Source organism: Heptranchias perlo, unplaced genomic scaffold (assembly GCF_035084215.1).
Source record: "Heptranchias perlo isolate sHepPer1 unplaced genomic scaffold, sHepPer1.hap1 HAP1_SCAFFOLD_440, whole genome shotgun sequence".
Lineage (NCBI taxonomy): Eukaryota > Metazoa > Chordata > Chondrichthyes > Hexanchiformes > Hexanchidae > Heptranchias > Heptranchias perlo.
The window spans coordinates 34091-54033 of NW_027139454.1; the positions used below are offsets into that span (position 1 = coordinate 34091).

Sequence of the window (19943 nt, forward strand, 5' to 3'; positions counted from 1 at the left end):
AGTCAAAATCCTGGAAACTCCCCCTGACCGTACAGCACTGTGGGAGCACCTTCACCACACGGACTGCAGCGGTTCAAGAAGGCGGCTCCCCCACCACCTTCTCGAGGTGTCAGCCGCGGCTCAGTGGGTCTCGCTTTTGTCTTTTGAGTCAAAAGGTTGTGGGTTCGAGTCCCACTTGAGCCTCATGATCCAGGCCGACTCTCCCAGTGTCAGTACTGAGGGGAGCGCTGCGCTGTCGGAGGTGCCATCTTTCAGATTAGGCGTTAAAACCGAGGTCCCCGTCTACCCTCTCAGGTGGACGTAAGAGATCCCACGGCCACTATTTGGAAGAGGGAGCTCTCCCCGGTGTCCTGGGGCCAATATTTATCCCTCAACCGACATCACTTAAAAAAAAAAACAGATGATCCGGTCATTTATCTCATTGCTGTTTGTGGGATCTTGCTGTGTGCGAATTGGCTGCTGCGTTTCGCTACTTTACAACAGTGACTACACCGCAAAAAAAAAGGTACTTCACCGGCAGTAAAGCGCTTTGGGACGTCCTGAGGTGGTGAGAGAGACGATAAATAACTGGGAGATTCTTCTTTCTTTACCTGTCTGCAGGAATTCCTCATGGTCTTTGCCTCCTCCGTAAGCGGGCATCCCTTGGCAAGAAAATCTCGTGAACTTGGTCTTCAAGCCTGCTGAGAGACGATCGGGACAGCCTTCGGTGAGTCTCTGTCTCTCCCCTCCCCACCACCCCCCTCCCCCCGTCTCCGCCGCACCGACATCACCCCCGCCCACTCCAACAGTTCCGATCGCGTGGCCTTCGGGTCCAGGCCGACCGAGCGGCCCTGTGGATGGCAGAGCCTGCCGCCCTCGTCCTCGTTCCCCGGGAGACGGAGAGGGGGAAGCAGGAAGGATGTGTCGTGGACGAGCCGCAGATCCCCGGCTAACCCGAAACCCAAACTGCTCGCTCACTGTGTCAGCCGAGGCTCAGTGGGGTCTCACTCTCCCCTCTGGGTCAGACGGTCGGGGGGTTCGAGTCCCCACTCCAGAGACTCCAGCCCCATAATCCAGGGCCGACACTCCCGGTGCCAGTACTGAGGGAGCGCCGCACTATCGCAGGTGCCGTCTCTCGGATGATACGTTAAACCCAGGCCCCCGTCTGCCTGTTCCAGGAGGATGTGAAAGATCCCACAGCCATTGTTGGAATAAGAGCTGGGGAGTTCTCCCCCTGTGTCATGGGGCCGATATTTATCCCTCAACCAACATCACTAAAAAGCAGATGATCTGGTCATTTATCACAGTGCTGATTTATGGGATCTTGCTGTGCGCAAACAGGCTGCCGCGTTTCCCTACATTACAACAGTGACCACAATTCGAAAAGTACTTCAATTGGCTGTAAGGCACTAGGGGACGTCCTGAGGTCGTGAAAGGCGCTGTATATAAATGTGAGCTCTTTCTTAATTCTTTCAGAGAGAACGGAGGGGGGTGGAGGTGAGTGAGGAGTCACAGGTAAACATTACCTTTTGATTGCATGGAACCCGTGAAGTATTGAACAGGTCCAGCAGAGTCCCAGGTATTGAGAGAGGCATTGTTCATCTGCAGCCTTTTAGAGCTTCCATAGTGCAAGGCGCTTACCATACTCGACCTGCTGCAACCTACTATAACAGAATGGAAGCTGTGTTAGGCAATTCACCGTAACCCGCACCCCCTCCTAGGAACAGTTCTGCCCCTCGAGCCTGTTCCGCCATTCGGCTTAGATCTGAACCTCAACTCCAGTTACCTGCCTTTGCTCCATAGCCCTCCACATCCTTCCTTGCCCGGCAAAAAAAAAAATCAATCTATCCATCTCAGTCCATTACAGGCTGGATCTCGGGGGGTTCTCCTATTCCCGGAGAGCGGGGGATCTCTGGGATACGTTGCCGGCCGGTGCGGTCTGTGCGCTGACTCTCCGCCCGCCTCCCAGAGGGGAGATGGGCCGCTTCTTGGCCGGGGCAGAGATCGCATCTTCTAAACGGTAAGCGATTCACCAGTCAACATGAGTGCGGTCAATGTGGTCTCCTGGGCTGGTTTCCATCGCCTGGGTGGGGGGGTCGGGGAGGAACTTTTTACCAGATTTTCTTTTCCCCTTCTGGGCCCTGGGTTTCCTTTTCTGTTTCTGTCACCTCTCCCGGGACATTAGGTGGCTGTGGCGGGGTGGGAGGTGATGGCCCCGGCATCATGAGGTGCGGGGCAGGCTTGATGGACCATCTATGGTCGGTCTCGAGCGTTTCAATTCTCCTCCTGCCTCCCTGGCGACGCTGCCCCCCAATTCAGAGAAGCAGGAATTTATAGGGTCACCAACCCCTCCAGGATTGGCCTGGAGTCTCCAGGAATTAAAGACTAATCTCCAGGACGCCGCCAGCAAAAACCCAGGAGTAGAATCAGAGAGGCATTAACATCACTTTTGTTTAGTGGTTATAAAAATAACGGACATGGGGGGGGGGGGGGGGGGGAAAGTCTGTTTGACTGACAGTCAATAACCATCCAATCGGATAACAAAGAGTCTGTTCCCTTTTCGATTGGCTGTGGGAAGGTGGACCATCCTGAGGATGGAAGTGTTGGGTGACCGATGGCGGGAGGGTGGGGTGATTGGAGGATACATGCAACCAGAGTTAACAACCCTACAGATCCCAACACATCATAGTCGGGACCCTACCCCCACCCCCCAACAGCACTGGACGCACGACCCAATATCCGCAGGACCCACGGCCTCGTCTTCAGCCGTACAGTGAAGCCATCGTATTGGAGACAATGTGACGCGACCTTTGAACCAGGCTCCTTCGGTCAACCCTCATTTGCCCCCACCCCCCACTCAGATCCCTCCACCACCTGAAACAGCGCCCCCTCCCACTCCCCCCCTCAGATCCCTCCACCACCTGAACAGCGCCCCCTCCCACTACCCCCCTCAGATCCCTCCACCACCTGAAACAGCGCCCTCCCCACTCCCCCCCTCAGATCCCTCCACCACCTGAACAGCGCCCCCTCCCACTCCCCCCCTCAGATCCCTCCACCACCTGAAACAGCGCCCCCTCCCACTCCCCCCCTCAGATCCCTCCACCACCTGAACAGCGCCCCCTCCCACTCCCCCCCTCAGATCCCTCCACCACCTGAACAGCGCCCCCTCCCACTCCCCCCCTCAGATCCCTCTGTATCTGTCGTTCATCCTTAGCTGTTGATACTTGAAGGGGTCCTTCTGGGAGGTGAAGCGCCCCTCGGTTTAAGGATTTTCTCACAGTCCCCACCCCCCCCGTTCTCTGTCTCCCCAGGCCTCGCGTCATCTGCACACCGAGGCATTAATTGGATCCGAGGCCCCAGGGAGACCTTCTGGTCTGCCCCACCCAGTCACCCGTGAGAGAGGAGAACCTTCATCTGTCTGTCTGGGGGGGGGGTTTCACCCCATGTTCCAGAGGGTAAGAGGTCGGTGTCTGACCCACTGCCCCGCCCAGTCCCCCCATCAGAGAGAGGAGACCTTCATTAAATCATAGGGCACCAGAGGAGGCCATTCGGCCCATCGTGCCTGTGCCAGTGCCAGTCTTTGAAAGATCTATCCAATTAGTCCCACTCGTTCCCCATAACCCTGCAAATTTTTCCCTTTCAAGTATTTATCCAATTCCCCTTTGAAAGTTATTATTGAATCTGCTTCCACCGCCCTTTCAGGCAGCGCATTCCAGATCATCACAACTCGCTGCGTAAAATAACTCTCCTCATCTCCCTCCTGGATTCTTTGCCAATTACCTTAAATCTGTGTCCTCTGGTTACTGACCCACCTGCCAGTGGGAAGAGTTTCTCTCTATTTATTTCATTACATCCCTCTGGGGCTGGACCTGACTCCAGGTCCCAGAGGTTAAAGTTTCAGGCAATCTTTCTATTTAAAGGATTAGATCCTTAATCCCAATAAAATGCAGGGCCACGTACTAAGATGGTAAAGGGGGATGTTCCGCCTGATCATGGGCCCTTGCACGGCCTGGTTGAGGTCTTTGTTGATGGCGATGAAGGCCGTGTGGGAGGAGATGACATTGGCCTGGGTGCTGATCTCAATGATCTGCTTTTCCACCGCCTCTGTTTCCCGATCGACGCCCGACTCCAGGTTCATGATCATCGTCTTTGCTGCCAGATGGTGGATGGTTGATCTGGATCAACAGCAGAGAAAAAGGATTGGAAAGGGGCACCATATGATCGGACCCCCCAGTATTGAGGCGTCGTGTGATCGGACCTCCAGTATTGGGGCACGTGCAATCAGACCCCCAGTATTGGGGAATCACACGACAAGACCCCAATCTCACTGACAGGAGCCCTAGTATTGGAGGCAGCATATGATTGGACCCCCAGTATTGGGGCAACATGTGAACGGACCCCCAGTATTGGGGTGCCATGTGATCGGGACCCCCAGTATTGGGGCGCTGCGTGATCGGGACCCCCAGTATTGGGGCACCGCGTGATCGGGACCCCCAGTATTGGGGCACCGTGTGATCAGGACCCCCAGTATTGGGGCACCGTGTGATCGGGACCCCCAGTATTGGGGCACCGTGTGATTGGACCTCCAGTATTGGGGCACCGTGTGATCGGGACCCCCAGTATTGGGGCACTGTGTGATCCGGACCCCCAGTATTGGGGCACCGTGTGATCGGGACTCCCAGTATTGGGGCACCGTGTGATCCGGACCCCCAGTATTGGGGCACCGTGTGATTGGACCTCCAGTATTGGGGCACCGTGTGATCGGGACCTCCAGTATTGGGGCACCGTGTGATCGGGACCTCCAGTATTGGGGCACCGTGTGATTCGGACCCCCAGTATTGGGGCACCGTGTGATCAGGACCTCCAGTATTGGGGCACCGTGTGATCCGGACCCCCAGTATTGGGGCACCGTGTGATCGGGACCTCCAGTATTGGGGTGTCGTGTGATTGGACCTCCAGTATTGGGGCACCGTGTGATCGGGACCTCCAGTATTGGGGCACCGTGTGATCCGGACCCCCAGTATTGGGGCACCGTGTGATCGGGACCTCCAGTATTGGGGCACCGTGTGATCCGGACCCCCAGTATTGGGGCACCGTGTGATCGGGACCTCCAGTATTGGGGCACCGTGTGTTTGGACCCCCAGTATTGGGGCACCATGTGATCGGAACCCCCAGTATTGGGGTGTCGTGTGATCGGGACCCCCAGTATTGGGGTATCTCACTGACAGGACTCCCGTTATTAGGAAATCACACTGAAAGGACCCTCAATATTGGGAAATCACTGACAGGACGTCCAGTATTGGGGAATCACTCTGGCAGGGCCCCCAGTATTGAGGTATCACTGACAGGACCACAGTACTGGGGTATCTCACCAATGGGACTCCCAGAATTGGGGAATCTCACTGATGGGTCACCCAGTATTGGGGAATCACTGACAGGACCCCCAGTATTGGGATATCACAATGACAGGACCCGCAGGATCGGGACGCAGGTAGAGTGGGGCCTGGGGCCTGGGTACGACAGGGGCTGAGTTGGGACCAGGAGCCTGGGTACGACAGGGGCTGAGTTGGGACCAGGGGCCTGGGTACGACAGGTGCTGAGTTGGGACCAGGAGCCTGGGTACGACAGGAGCTGAGTTGGGACCAGGAGCCTGGGTACGACAGGGGCTGAGTTGGGACCAGGGGCCTGGGTACGACAGGGGCTGAGTTGGGACCAGGGGCCTGGGTACGACAGGGGCTGAGTTGGGACCAGGAGCCTGGGTACGACAGGGGCTGAGTTGGGACCAGGAGCCTGGGTACGACAGGGGCTGAGTTGGGACCAGGAGCCTGGGTACGACAGGGGCTGAGTTGGGACCAGGGGCCTGGGTACGACAGGGGCTGAGTTGGGACCAGGGGCCTGGGTACGACAGGGGCTGAGTTGGGACCAGGGGCCTGGGTACGACAGGGGCTGAGTTGGGTCCAGGGGCCTGGGTACGACAGGGGCTGAGTTGGGTCCAGGGGCCTGGGTACGACAGGGGCTGAGTTGGGTCCAGGGGCCTGGGTACGACAGGGGCTGAGTTGGGACCAGGAGCCTGGGTACGACAGGGGCTGAGTTGGGACCAGGGGCCTGGGTACGACAGGGGCTGAGTTGGGTCCAGGGGCCTGGGTACGACAGGGGCTGAGTTGGGTCCAGGGGCCTGGGTACGACAGGGGCTGAGTTGGGGCCCAGTTACCTCCCAGTCTTGTCGGCCTGAAGCCTGAACTTGGTGCTATTTTGGACCAGCTGCTGTCCCAGTGAATATTTCAGCGACGCCTCGGCCTCCAGACTGGGGTCAACCTGAGGGAGGTAAAGGGCAGAGGTCACATCGCAGGGCAAAGCAGCTCGCACTTTACTGCAGCCCCTGCGTCCCGGCTCAGGAAACCGCACATCCCCTGCGTTCCCGGCCCAGGAAACCCCACATGCCCTTAAAAGGGGTCCTGAAGGTGAGACCCACCTCCGAGATGCTGTGCGACTTCTTTCCCACTTTAAGGACTTTCTACTGCCCCCCCCAGTCGCACTCCCGTTGCCCACCGCGGGGTCCCCGGGTCCCATTATCCCAATGTTCTGGGAGAAGTTCGGCCCGCCTCCTCCTCCTCCTCCCCCTCCCCCACTCCCGCCCCCCCCCCCCCCCACCCACTCACCCCTCCCTCCCCTCCCCTCCCCTCCTTCCGCTCTCCTCCTTCTCCCATTCCCCTCCGCCTCCTCCCACACCCCTCTCCCTGCCCTCCACTCAGCCTCCCCACCTAACTCCCCTATCCCTGCCCTCGCCCCCCCACCCCCCACCCCCCCCCGCTCCCCCCTTCCCCCCGTTCCTCACCTTCCCCTTCAGCTGTCCGTAGACGATGGATCTCTGCCCATTGAACACCACGGTGGGAGGCTGGGATAAGACCACCACCTCCAGCCCGGGGGGCAGCTTCCAGCTGATGGTGAGGTTGCTCACTGCTGGTTGGAGGGCAAACTTCAAACTCTGCAGCACCTACAGGAAAGAAAGACAGAACATGCATTTATAAACAGCGCCATTCACCAGCTCAGGGAGTCCCAAAGGGTTTCACAGACAATGAGATCATTTTTTGTGAATCATAGTCACTGTTGTAATGTAGGAGACGTGGCAGCCATTTTGTGCACAGCAATGTGATAATGACCAGATTTTAGTGATGTTGGTTGAGCGATAAATCTTGGCCCAGGACACCGGTGTGAACTCCCCTGCTCTTCTTCCAATAGTGGCAGTGGGATCTTTTCACATCCACCTGGAACAGGCAGACGGGGCCTCCGTTTAAGGTTTCCTCCGAAAGACGGCACCTCCGACAGTGCAGCACTCCCTCGGTACTGGCACCAGGAGTGTCAGCCCTGGATCATGGGACTCGAGTCTCTGGAGTGGGAACTCGAACCCACTTCTGACTCAGACGCGAGAATGAGGCCCCACTGAACGACAGCTGACACCTAAACACAGGCTGGAATTCCACCCCCCACCGCCCCCCCGGTCACTGTACGGACTCGGGATCCCCCCCCCAGTCACTGTACGGACTCGGGATCCCCCCCCCAGTCACTGTACGGACTCGGGATCCCCCCCAGTCACTGTACGGACTCGGGATCCCCCCACAGTCACTGTACGGACTCGGGATCCCCCCCAGTCACTGTACGGACTCGGGATCCCCCCCAGTCACTGTACGGACTCGGGATCCCCCCCCCAGTCACTGTACGGACTCGGGATCCCCCCCCACTCACTGTACGGACTCGGGATCCCCCCCAGTCACTGTACGGACTCGGGATCCCCCCCAGTCACTGTACGGACTCGGGATCCCCCCACAGTCACTGTACGGACTCGGGATCCCCCCCAGTCACTGTACGGACTCGGGATCCCCCCCCCAGTCACTGTACGGACTCGGGATCCCCCCCCCACTCACTGTACGGACTCGGGATCCCCCCCCCAGTCACTGTACGGACTCGGGATCCCCCCCCCCAGTCACTGTACGGACTCGGGATCCCCCCCCCAGTCACTGTACGGACTCGGGATCCCCCCCAGTCACTGTACGGACTCGGGATCCCCCCCAGTCACTGTACGGACTCGGGATCCCCCCCCCAGTCACTGTACGGACTCGGGATCCCCCCCCCAGTCACTGTACGGACTCGGGATCCCCCCCAGTCACTGTACGGACTCGGGATCCCCCCCCCAGTCACTGTACGGACTCGGGATCCCCCCCAGTCACTGTACGGACTCGGGATCCCCCCCAGTCACTGTACGGACTCGGGATCCCCCCCCCCAGTCACTGTACGGACTCGGGATCCCCCCCAGTCACTGTACAGACTCGGGATCCCCCCCAGTCACTGTACAGACTCGGGATCCCCCCCAGTCACTGTACGGACTCGGGATCCCCCCCAGTCACTGTACAGACTCGGGATCCCCCCCAGTCACTGTACAGACTCGGGATCCCCCCCCCAGTCACTGTACGGACTCGGGATCCCCCCCAGTCACTGTACGGACTCGGGATCCCCCCCTCAGTCACTGTACGGACTCGGGATCCCCCCCCCAGTCACTGTACGGACTCGGGATCCCCCCCCCAGTCACTGTACGGACTCGGGATCCCCCCCCCAGTCACTGTACGGACTCCGGATCCCCCCCAGTCACTGTACGGACTCGGGATCCCCCCCCAGTCACTGTACGGACTCGGGATCCCCCCCCCCAGTCACTGTACGGACTCGGGATCCCCCCCCCAGTCACTGTACGGACTCGGGATCCCCCCCAGTCACTGTACGGACTCGGGATCCCCCCCAGTCACTGTACGGACTCGGGATCCCCCCCCCAGTCACTGTACGGACTCGGGATCCCCCCCAGTCACTGTACGGACTCGGGATCCCCCCCAGTCACTGTACGGACTCGGGATCCCCCCCAGTCACTGTACGGACTCGGGATCCCCCCCAGTCACTGTACGGACTCGGGATCCCCCCCAGTCACTGTACGGACTCGGGATCCCCCCCAGTCACTGTACGGACTCGGGATCCCCCCCACTCACTGTACGGACTCGGGATCCCCCCCACCAGTCACTGTACGGACTCGGGATCCCCCCCAGTCACTGTACGGACTCGGGATCCCCCCCCCCAGTCACTGTACGGACTCGGGATCCCCCCCCCAGTCACTGTACGGACTCGGGATCCCCCCCAGTCACTGTACGGACTCGGGATCCCCCCCCCCAGTCATTGTACGGACTCGGGATCCCCCCCAGTCACTGTACGGACTCGGGATCCCCCCCCCAGTCACTGTACGGACTCGGGATCCCCCCCAGTCACTGTATGGACTCGGGATCCCCCCCCCCAGTCACTGTACGGACTCGGGATCCCCCCCCCAGTCACTGTACGGACTCGGGATCCCCCCCAGTCACTGTACGGACTCGGGATCCCCCCCAGTCACTGTACGGACTCGGGATCCCCCCCCAGTCACTGTACGGACTCGGGATCCCCCCCAGTCACTGTACGGACTCGGGATCCCCCCCAGTCACTGTACGGACTCGGGATCCCCCCCAGTCACTGTACGGACTCGGGATCCCCCCCAGTCACTGTACGGACTCGGGATCCCCCCCAGTCACTGTACGGACTCGGGATCCCCCCCCCAGTCACTGTACGGACTCGGGATCCCCCCCCCAGTCACTGTACGGACTCGGGATCCCCCCCAGTCACTGTACGGACTCGGGATCCCCCCCCAGTCACTGTACGGACTCGGGATCCCCCCCAGTCACTGTACGGACTCGGGATCCCCCCCAGTCACTGTACGGACTCGGGATCCCCCCCAGTCACTGTACGGACTCGGGATCCCCCCCCCAGTCACTGTACGGACTCGGGATCCCCCCCCCCCAGTCACTGTACGGACTCGGGATCCCCCCCCCCCAGTCACTGTACGGACTCGGGATCCCCCCCAGTCACTGTACGGACTCGGGATCCCCCCCAGTCACTGTACGGACTCGGGATCCCCCCCAGTCACTGTACGGACTCGGGATCCCCCCCCCAGTCACTGTACGGACTCGGGATCCCCCCCCCAGTCACTGTACGGACTCGGGATCCCCCCCAGTCAATGTACGGACTCGGGATCCCCCCCCAGTCACTGTACGGACTCGGGATCCCCCCCAGTCACTGTACGGACTCGGGATCCCCCCCAGTCACTGTACGGACTCGGGATCCCCCCCAGTCACTGTACGGACTCGGGATCCCCCCCCCAGTCACTGTACGGACTCGGGATCCCCCCCAGTCACTGTACGGACTCGGGATCCCCCCCGGTCACTGTACGGACTCGGGATCCCCCCCCCAGTCACTGTACGGACTCGGGATCCCCCCCAGTCACTGTACGGACTCGGGATCCCCCCCCAGTCACTGTACAGACTCGGGATCCCCCCCCCCAGTCACTGTACGGACTCGGGATCCCCCCCCCAGTCACTGTACGGACTCGGGATCCCCTCAGTCACTGTACGGACTCGGGATCCCCCCCAGTCACTGTACGGACTCGGGATCCCCCCCCCCAGTCACTGTACGGACTCGGGATCCCCCCCAAGTCACTGTACGGACTCGGGATCCCCCCCAGTCACTGTACGGACTCGGGATCCCCCCCAGTCACTGTACGGACTCGGGATCCCCCCCAGTCACTGTACGGACTCGGGATCCCCCCCCCAGTCACTGTACGGACTCGGGATCCCCCCCAGTCACTGTACGGACTCGGGATCCCCCCCAGTCACTGTACGGACTCGGGATCCCCCCCAGTCACTGTACGGACTCGGGATCCCCCCCCCAGTCACTATACGGACTCGGGATCCCCCCCCCCAGTCACTGTACGGACTCGGGATCCCCCCCCCAGTCACTGTACGGACTCGGGATCCCCCCCCCAGTCACTGTACAGACTCGGGATCCCCCCCCCAGTCACTGTACGGACTCGGGATCCCCCCCCCAGTCACTGTACGGACTCGGGATCCCCCCCAGTCACTGTACGGACTCGGGATCCCCCCACAGTCACTGTACGGACTCGGGATCCCCCCCAGTCACTGTACGGACTCGGGATCCCCCCCAGTCACTGTACGGACTCGGGATCCCCCCCCCAGTCACTGTACGGACTCGGGATCCCCCCCCACTCACTGTACGGACTCGGGATCCCCCCCAGTCACTGTACGGACTCGGGATCCCCCCCAGTCACTGTACGGACTCGGGATCCCCCCACAGTCACTGTACGGACTCGGGATCCCCCCCAGTCACTGTACGGACTCGGGATCCCCCCACAGTCACTGTACGGACTCGGGATCCCCCCACAGTCACTGTACGGACTCGGGATCCCCCCACAGTCACTGTACGGACTCGGGATCCCCCCCAGTCACTGTACGGACTCGGGATCCCCCCCCCAGTCACTGTACGGACTCGGGATCCCCCCCAGTCACTGTACGGACTCAGGATCCCCCCCAGTCACTGTACGGACTCGGGATCCCCCCCCCAGTCACTGTACGGACTCGGGATCCCCCCCACTCACTGTACGGACTCGGGATCCCCCCCCCCAGTCACTGTACGGACTCGGGATCCCCCCCCCAGTCACTGTACGGACTCGGGATCCCCCCAGTCACTGTACGGACTCGGGATCCCCCCCCAGTCACTGTACGGACTCGGGATCCCCCCCCCAGTCACTGTACGGACTCGGGATCCCCCCCCCAGTCACTGTACGGACTCGGGATCCCCCCCCACTCACTGTACGGACTCGGGATCCCCCCCCCAGTCACTGTACGGACTCGGGATCCCCCCCAGTCACTGTACGGACTCGGGATCCCCCCCCCAGTCACTGTACGGACTCGGGATCCCCCCCAGTCACTGTACAGACTCGGGCTCCCCCCCCCAGTCACTGTACGGACTCGGGATCCCCCCCCCAGTCACTGTACGGACTCGGGATCCCCCCCCCAGTCACTGTACGGACTCGGGATCCCCCCCCAGTCACTGTACGGACTCGGGATCCCCCCCCCAGTCACTGTACGGACTCGGGATCCCCCCCAGTCACTGTACGGACTCGGGATCCCCCCCCCAGTCACTGTACGGACTCGGGATCCCCCCCCAGTCACTGTACGGACTCGGGATCCCCCCCAGTCACTGTACGGACTCGGGATCCCCCCCAGTCACTGTACGGACTCGGGATCCCCCCCAGTCACTGTACGGACTCGGGATCCCCCCCAGTCACTGTACGGACTCGGGATCCCCCCCCCAGTCACTGTACGGACTCGGGATCCCCCCCAGTCACTGTATGGACTCGGGATCCCCCCCCCCAGTCACTGTACGGACTCGGGATCCCCCCCCCAGTCACTGTACGGACTCGGGATCCCCCCCAGTCACTGTACGGACTCGGGATCCCCCCAGTCACTGTACGAACTCGGGATCCCCCCAGTCACTGTACGGACTCGGGATCCCCCCAGTCACTGTACGGACTCGGGATCCCCCCAGTCACTGTACGGACTCGGGATCCCCCCCCCCAGTCACTGTACGGACTCGGGATCCCCCCCCCAGTCACTGTACGGACTCGGGATCCCCCCCACTCACTGTACGGACTCGGGATCCCCCCCCCAGTCACTGTACGGACTCGGGATCCCCCCCCAGTCACTGTACGGACTCGGGATCCCCCCCCCAGTCACTGTACGGACTCGGGATCCCCCCCCCCAGTCACTGTACGGACTCGGGATCCCCCCCAGTCACTGTACGGACTCGGGATCCCCCCCCCAGTCACTGTACGGACTCGGGATCCCCCCCCCCAGTCACTGTACGGACTCGGGATCCCCCCCAGTCACTGTACGGACTCGGGATCCCCCCCCCAGTCACTGTACGGACTCGGGATCCCCCCCCCAGTCACTGTACGGACTCGGGATCCCCCCCAGTCACTGTACGGACTCGGGATCCCCCCCAGTCACTGTACGGACTCGGGATCCCCCCCCCAGTCACTGTACGGACTCGGGATCCCCCCCCCCAGTCACTGTACGGACTCGGGATCCCCCCCAGTCACTGTACGGACTCGGGATCCCCCCCCCAGTCACTGTACAGACTCGGGATCCCCCCCAGTCACTGTACGGACTCGGGATCCCCCCCCCAGTCACTGTACAGACTCGGGATCCCCCCCAGTCACTGTACGGACTCGGGATCCCCCCCCCAGTCACTGTACGGACTCGGGATCCCCCCCCCAGTCACTGTACGGACTCGGGCTCCCCCCCCCAGTCACTGTACAGACTCGGGATCCCCCCCCCCAGTCACTGTACGGACTCGGGATCCCCCCCCCAGTCACTGTACAGACTCGGGATCCCCCCCCCAGTCACTGTACGGACTCGGGATCCCCCCCCCAGTCACTGTACGGACTCGGGATCCCCCCCCAGTCACTGTACGGACTCGGGATCCCCCCCAGTCACTGTACGGACTCAGGATCCCCCCCCCAGTCACTGTACAGACTCGGGATCCCCCCCCCAGTCACTGTACGGACTCGGGATCCCCCCCCCAGTCACTGTACAGACTCGGGATCCCCCCCCCAGTCACTGTACGGACTCGGGATCCCCCCCCCAGTCACTGTACGGACTCGGGATCCCCCCCCCAGTCACTGTACGGACTCGGGCTCCCCTCCGGTCACTGTCCCAGGTCTCGGTACCTTTGGCTGCATCCTCTCCTCCCCGGTGATGAACTGGTGACTGCCCGAGGCGGCCTTGGCGATGCCTTTGATGAGCGCTGTGGAGGCCCCCTCTCCGATCCCGAAAGAAAAGCACCTGGAGGTCAGGAGTGAACAGCTTGGTTAGTTCGAGATTAACAGCAGGGGTCTGTGTGAGCGGAGGGGAGTGCATAGACTCGATGGGCCGGCACGTTCTACGGTTCTATGGTCTTAATAGAGGGTTTTCACTACTGCAGTGCATGCTGGGATAGACACCCCTCCATTGCACTTTCATCTTGACACTTTTTTGAGAATGGAAATAAAGAACTCCCATTTCTACAGCGCCTTTCACGGCCTCTGGACGTCCCAAAGCACTTTACAGCCAATGAGGTACTTTTCAAGTGCAGTCAACGGTGTAATCATAGAGCCATTCGGCCCATCATGCCTGTGCTGGCTCTTTGAAAGATCTATCCAATTGGTCCAATTCCCTTGCTCTTTCCCCAAAGCCCTGCAATTTTTCATTTTCCAGTATTTATCCAATTCCCTTTTGAAAGTCACTATTGAATCTGCTTCCACCGCCCTTTCAGGCAGTGAATTCCAGATCATCACAACTCGCTGCGTAAAAAAATGTTTCCTCATCTCCCCCTCTGGTTCTTTTGCCGATCGCCTTAAATCTGTGTCCTCTGGTCACCGACTCTTCTGCCACTGGAAACAGTTTCTCCTTATTTACTCCATCAAACCCCTCATGATTTTGAACATCTCTATCAAATCTCCCCTTAACCTCCTCTGCTCTGAGGAGAACAACCCCAGCTTCTCCAGTCTCTCCACATAAAATGCAGCAGGCAACTTGTGCACAGCAAGGTCCCACAATCAGCAATTAGAAAAATAGGTAGACAATCTGTTCTTTAAGTGGGGAATTTGGGGGAAGGTGGAGGGGGGGGGTGGGGGAGGAGGAAGGCGGGGGGGGGGGGGGGGAGGAGGAAGGCGGGGGGTGGGGGGGGGGAGGGGGTCAGGGGCTTCGACCCAGATGCATCAGGGACCATTTTATTGCGCCCTCTTACAAGTGTGTATGGGGAAAATGCCAGTGTGCCCATGACGACCCCTCCCTCATCACCCCCCACCTCATCACTCCGCCCCTTGTCGGCTCCTGGTGGGTGCGGCTCTGTGCCAGGAGTTCACACTCGGAGAATCGACGACCGTCGCCTGCAGCAAACGTAATGCGCTCCGGGTTGGGGGGGGGCTTCAGGTCGATGCCAAAATGACAGACGGGACACGTCAAACACGCCCGTCTAACGGGACAGAAGGCTCCACCACATCGGCTCCTTTTACCTGTGACTGGAGGCGTTCTTTCGAACCTCAGCGAGGACCATCTTCGTGTTCGACACCTCCCCGTCTGTGAAAACGAAGAGCTGGGAGAGGAAAGGAAGAGTTAGCGGAGGATGGGGGGTATGGGGAGGGCCTGAGAAATATCCGCTCGCTACACCGTTTATTCCCAACTTTCTCCACTCCTTTTCGGAAGGTGCCGCCCATTGTTAGAGTCCAGCACCATGGCCGGCGGTCACTCCACCCCCACCCAAGACAGTGGGAGTCGGCAGAATATTCAACTGTCGGTGGCATCACAGTCGAGCACCATTCTGCCCTCACTCAAAACGTACTCACACTCACTCATGCACGCTCACTCGCATATACACTCTTGCTCACACATACACACACACTCTCGCTCACGTACACACACACACACACACACACACACACACACATCCCACTGACCGGCTCCTACTGACCCTGCCCCACTGACCGTCCTCATTGACCCCCACCCCCATCGACTACCCATTACCTCTGGCTGACCAAAACTGAATCCCTGGAGGTTACTCCGAGAGATTGATTCAAGGCCATTACCTGCCGCGGGTGTCCTGGTTTACGTGGCTTGCTGTAAATGGCGGTGAGGGGCTGGAGGATCTCAGTCCCGCCCATGTCCGCCTCAATGCCCTTCAGTTTCTCCAGCGCTGTCTGCATCGACTCCTGATTGTACTCGACACTTTCACTGTACAAGAGAGAGAGTGAGGGGGAGAGAGAGAGAGAGAGAGAGGGAGAGAGAGTGGGGGAGTGGGGCAGCGAGGGAGGGGGAGTGGGGCAGCGAGGGAGGGGGAGTGGGGCAGCGAGGGAGGGGGAGTGGGGCAGCGAGGGAGGGGGAGTGGGGCAGCGAGGGAGGGGGAGTGGGGCAGCGAGGGAGGGGGAGTGGGGCAGCGAGGGAGGGGGAGTGGGGCAGCGAGGGAGGGGGAGTGGGGCAGCGAGGGAGGGGGAGTGGGGCAGCGAGGGAGGGGGAGTGGGGCAGCGAGGGAGGGGGAGTGGGGCAGCGAGGGAGGGGGAGTGGGGCAGCGAGGGAGGGGGAGTGGGGCAGCGAGGGAGGGGGAGTGGGGGAGCGAGGGAGGGGGAGTGGGGCAGCGAGAGAGGGGGAGTGGGGGAGCGAGGGAGGGGGAGTGGGGGAGCGAGGGAGGGGGAGAGAGAGCGAGGGAGGGGGAGAGAGAACGGGAGAAAGAAAGGAAGTGAGAGAGTGAGACGGAGAGAGAGTGAGAAGGAGAGAGAGAGAGAGAAAGCACAAGTTAGAGGCAGGGACGCAGCGGCCGGTGACACGTGGAGCCGTTTGACGCGGTGTAACCAGGACGCTATAGCGAAGAATTCTTCAGCCCCCCCACCGCCCTTCACCTGGCACAGACTTGGGGGCATCCACCCTGCCTCCTCCCCAACCCACCCCTTCAGCCGAGGAAAAGACGGGCATTTATCAGAGACTTGGGGACTATCGGTGTCGGTGAGCACTTTACGCTCAGTATCAGGAAGGGCACTGCCCCCACCCAGACCCCATTAGGGAGAGAGAGGAGCCGTTCATTCCCTCTGTCTGGGGCTGGATTTGCCCCAGGTCCCAGAGGTTGAAAGCTCAGTGTCTGACCCACTGCCCCCACCCAGACCCCATCAGGGAGAGAGAGGAGAACATCATCCCCTGTGTCAGGACCCAGAGGTTGAACGCTCAGTGTCTGGACGTGCTCCATGAGGGTGACCTCTCATCCGCACTAACTTCTCCCTGGACGCCCATCCTGCTTTCGCGTCACGTGAAACACTTCCCACTTACGGGAAGAAGGAGTCAAAATGGCTTCCAAATCCGTAAATGTTGAAGAAGCATCCGATGGGCAGGCTCTTCAGCAGGAGCAGCAGGGTGTCCTGTCGGAAGAAACTTTGTGTTAGTCTCAGCAGCAACTTCTCTCTCTAATTATCCCACACGCCCACTCTGCAGGGGAATCCCCCACAGTCCCCATTGCTTCACCCCCAGGCCTGGTCTCGGGTGAGAAGGTTACAGGTTACACAGTGAGTGATCCTAACCCTGCTGAATAAACAGTGACTGTACAGTTACACAGTGAGTGATCCTTACCCTGCTGAATAAACAGTGACTCTGTACAGTTACACAGTGAGTGATCCTTACCCTGCTGAATAAACAGTGACTCTGTACAGTTACACAGTGAGTGATCCTTACCCTGCTGAATAAAGTGACTCTGTACAGTTACACAGTGAGTGATCCTTACCCTGCTGAATAAACAGTGATTCTGTACAGTTACACAGTGAGTGATCCTTACCCTGCTGAATAAACAGTGACTCTGTACAGTTACACAGTGAGTGATCCTTACCCTGCTGAATAAACAGTGACTCTGTACAGTTACACAGTGAGTGATCCTAACCCTGCTGAATAAACAGTGACTGTACAGTTACACAGTGAGTGATCCTTACCCTGCTGAATAAGCAGTGACTCTGTACAGTTACTCTGTGAGTGATCCTTACCCTGCTGAGTAACCAGTGACTCTGTACAGTTACACAGTGAGTGATCCTTACCCTGCTGAATAAACAGTAACGTCACACATCTTCCTACGGTTCTGGTTGGAGGGGCAATACTTTGATCCTCATGTCTGCTCACCGATCAAAGGAGACTCGAGCCTGTGATTTCCCAGTGCGGCCATTTGCCGTCCACAGCCCTTGGTTGAGATGGAGTCGGAGAGCCAGACCGGACGGACCTCCACCACTGTAGGACCTCTCTCGCACTGGGTTACTGAGCCATTTGTCCACTGGTCTCCTGGAAGGTGGCGCCACCTGTTTCTGGTGGGCAGCATGGCGTCATATCTTAAAAGAGCCGGAAGCGGAAGGAAATGCCATGGAGTCTAGTGATATCGCTCCCTGTCTGGAGTAAATAGCTCGTTTCCCTGACAACCCCCCCGCCTGCCCCCACCCCCACCCCTGCCCCCATAGATTACCTTGGCACTTTGGATACGACTGGACCCATTGCTGTGGTTGGACATTTCACATTCCATGCTTCCGGAACGATCCAGGAGGAAGATGAACTCCCCGGATGTAACCTGGGAGGATTTCTCCGGAAAACTGGGATAGAAGTTGACCATGACTGTGGGGTCTCCCATCAGGGTCCCTGAATACAGAGAAAACAGGACTGAACAGGAGAGGGATCGGAGATTCCCGAAAAACAGGAAAAGGAGGCGCCCTCCCTCCAGCCCACCCAACCCCAGCGTGACCCTTAACCCAGGCCATTATTCCAGACCACCCATAACCCAGTGTCTCCCTCCAGCCCACCCAACCCCAGCGTGACCCATAACCCAGGCCATTATACAGACCACCCATAACCCAGTGTCTCCCTCCAGCCCACCCAACCCCAGCGTGACCCATAACCCAGGCCATTATTCCAGACCACCCATAACCCAGTGTCTCCCTCCAGCCCACCCAACCCCAGCGTGACCCATAACCCAGGCCATTATTCCAGACCACCCATAACCCAGTGTCTCCCTCCAGCCCACCCAACCCCAGCGTGACCCTTAACCCAGACCATTATTCCAGACCACCCATAACCCAGTGTCTCCCTCCAGCCCACCCAACCCCAGCGTGACCCTTAACCCAGGCCATTATTCCAGACCACAACCCAGCATCTCCCTCCAGCCCACCCCAGCCCAGCCCAGCCCATCTTACGGCTACGAAAGCCTGCCCCAATCTAACCATATCCCAAGCCCAGCCCATCCTAACTATCCCATCTTACACCTCTCCCTCAAGCCCAACTCTACCCCAGCCCACCAAACCCTAATCCGCACTATCCGTCCAACCCATCCCTACCCATCCTACACCTACCCCACTCCCACCTCAGCCCATCCTACACCGACCTCAGCCCATCCTATACCGACCCCAGCCCACCCCTAACCTAACCCGCCCCTACCCCAGCCAATCGCACACCTACCCCAGCCCACCCCTAACCTAACCCGACCCGACCCAAGCCCATCCTACACCGACCCAAGCCCATCCTACACCGACCCCAGCCCATCTTACACCGACCCCAGCCCATCTTACACCGACCCCAGCCCACCCCTAACCTATCCCGCCCCTACCCCAGCCCATCCTACACCGACCCAAGCCCATCCTACACCGACCCCAGCCCATCTTACACCGACCCCAGCCCACCCCTAACCTAACCCGCCCCTACCCCAGCCAATCGCACACCTACCCCAGCCCACCCCTAACCTAACCCGACCCGACCCCAGCCCATCCTACACCGACCCCAGCCCATCCTACACCGACCCCAGCCCATCCTACACCGACCCCAGCCCACCCCTAACCTAACCCACTCCCACCTCAGCTCATCTTACACCGACCCCAGCCCATCCGACACCGACCCCAGCCCACCCTTAACCTAACCCACCCCTACCCCAGCCAATCGCACACCTACCCCAGCCCACCCCTAACCTAACCCGCCCCGACCCAAGCCCATCCTACACCGACCCCAGCCCATCCTACACCGACCCCAGCCCACCCTTAACCTAACCCACCCCTACCCCAGCCAATCGCACACCTACCCCAGCCCACCCCTAACCTATCCCGCCCCAACCCCAGCCCATCCTACACCGACCCCAGCTCATCCTACACCGACCCCAGCCCACCCCTAACCTAAGCCACTCCCACCCCAGCCCATCCTACACCGACCCCAGCCCACCCTTAACCTAACCCACCCCTACCCCAGCCAATCGCACACCTACCCCAGCCCACCCCTAACCTAACCCGACCCGACCCAAGCCCATCCTACACCGACCCCAGCCCATCCTACACCGACCCCAGCCCATCCTACACCGACCCCAGCTCATCCTACACCGACCCCAGCCCATCCTACACCGACCCCAGCCCATCCTACACCGACCCCAGCCCACCCTTAACCTATCCCGCCCCTACCCCAGCCCATCCTACACCGACCCCAGCCCATCCTACACCGACCCCAGCCCACCCT

General features: G+C 60.3%; 1 protein-coding gene across 6 annotated transcripts in view; it reads right to left on the reverse strand.

The window, feature by feature from the left end:
* Positions 1–19943, reverse strand: part of LOC137313103 (von Willebrand factor A domain-containing protein 5A-like) — a 49973-nt gene that overhangs the window by 15963 nt on the left and 14067 nt on the right. For 4 of the 6 annotated variants that reach the window (XM_067979355.1, XM_067979350.1, XM_067979353.1 and 1 more), the window contains exons 7-16: positions 17923–18092; positions 16755–16843; positions 15527–15671; positions 14957–15036; positions 13631–13745; positions 6815–6973; positions 6191–6294; positions 3940–4154; positions 1506–1643; positions 591–680 (exon numbers count right to left, since the gene is read on the reverse strand). In XM_067979355.1, the coding sequence (XP_067835456.1) occupies positions 591–680; positions 1506–1643; positions 3940–4154; positions 6191–6294; positions 6815–6973; positions 13631–13745; positions 14957–15036; positions 15527–15671; positions 16755–16843; positions 17923–18092 (1305 nt within the window). The remainder of the gene's footprint in view (positions 1–590; positions 681–1505; positions 1644–3939; positions 4155–6190; positions 6295–6814; positions 6974–13630; positions 13746–14956; positions 15037–15526; positions 15672–16754; positions 16844–17922; positions 18093–19943) is intronic. The other 2 variants (XM_067979354.1, XM_067979352.1) reach the window with 2 other exon arrangements.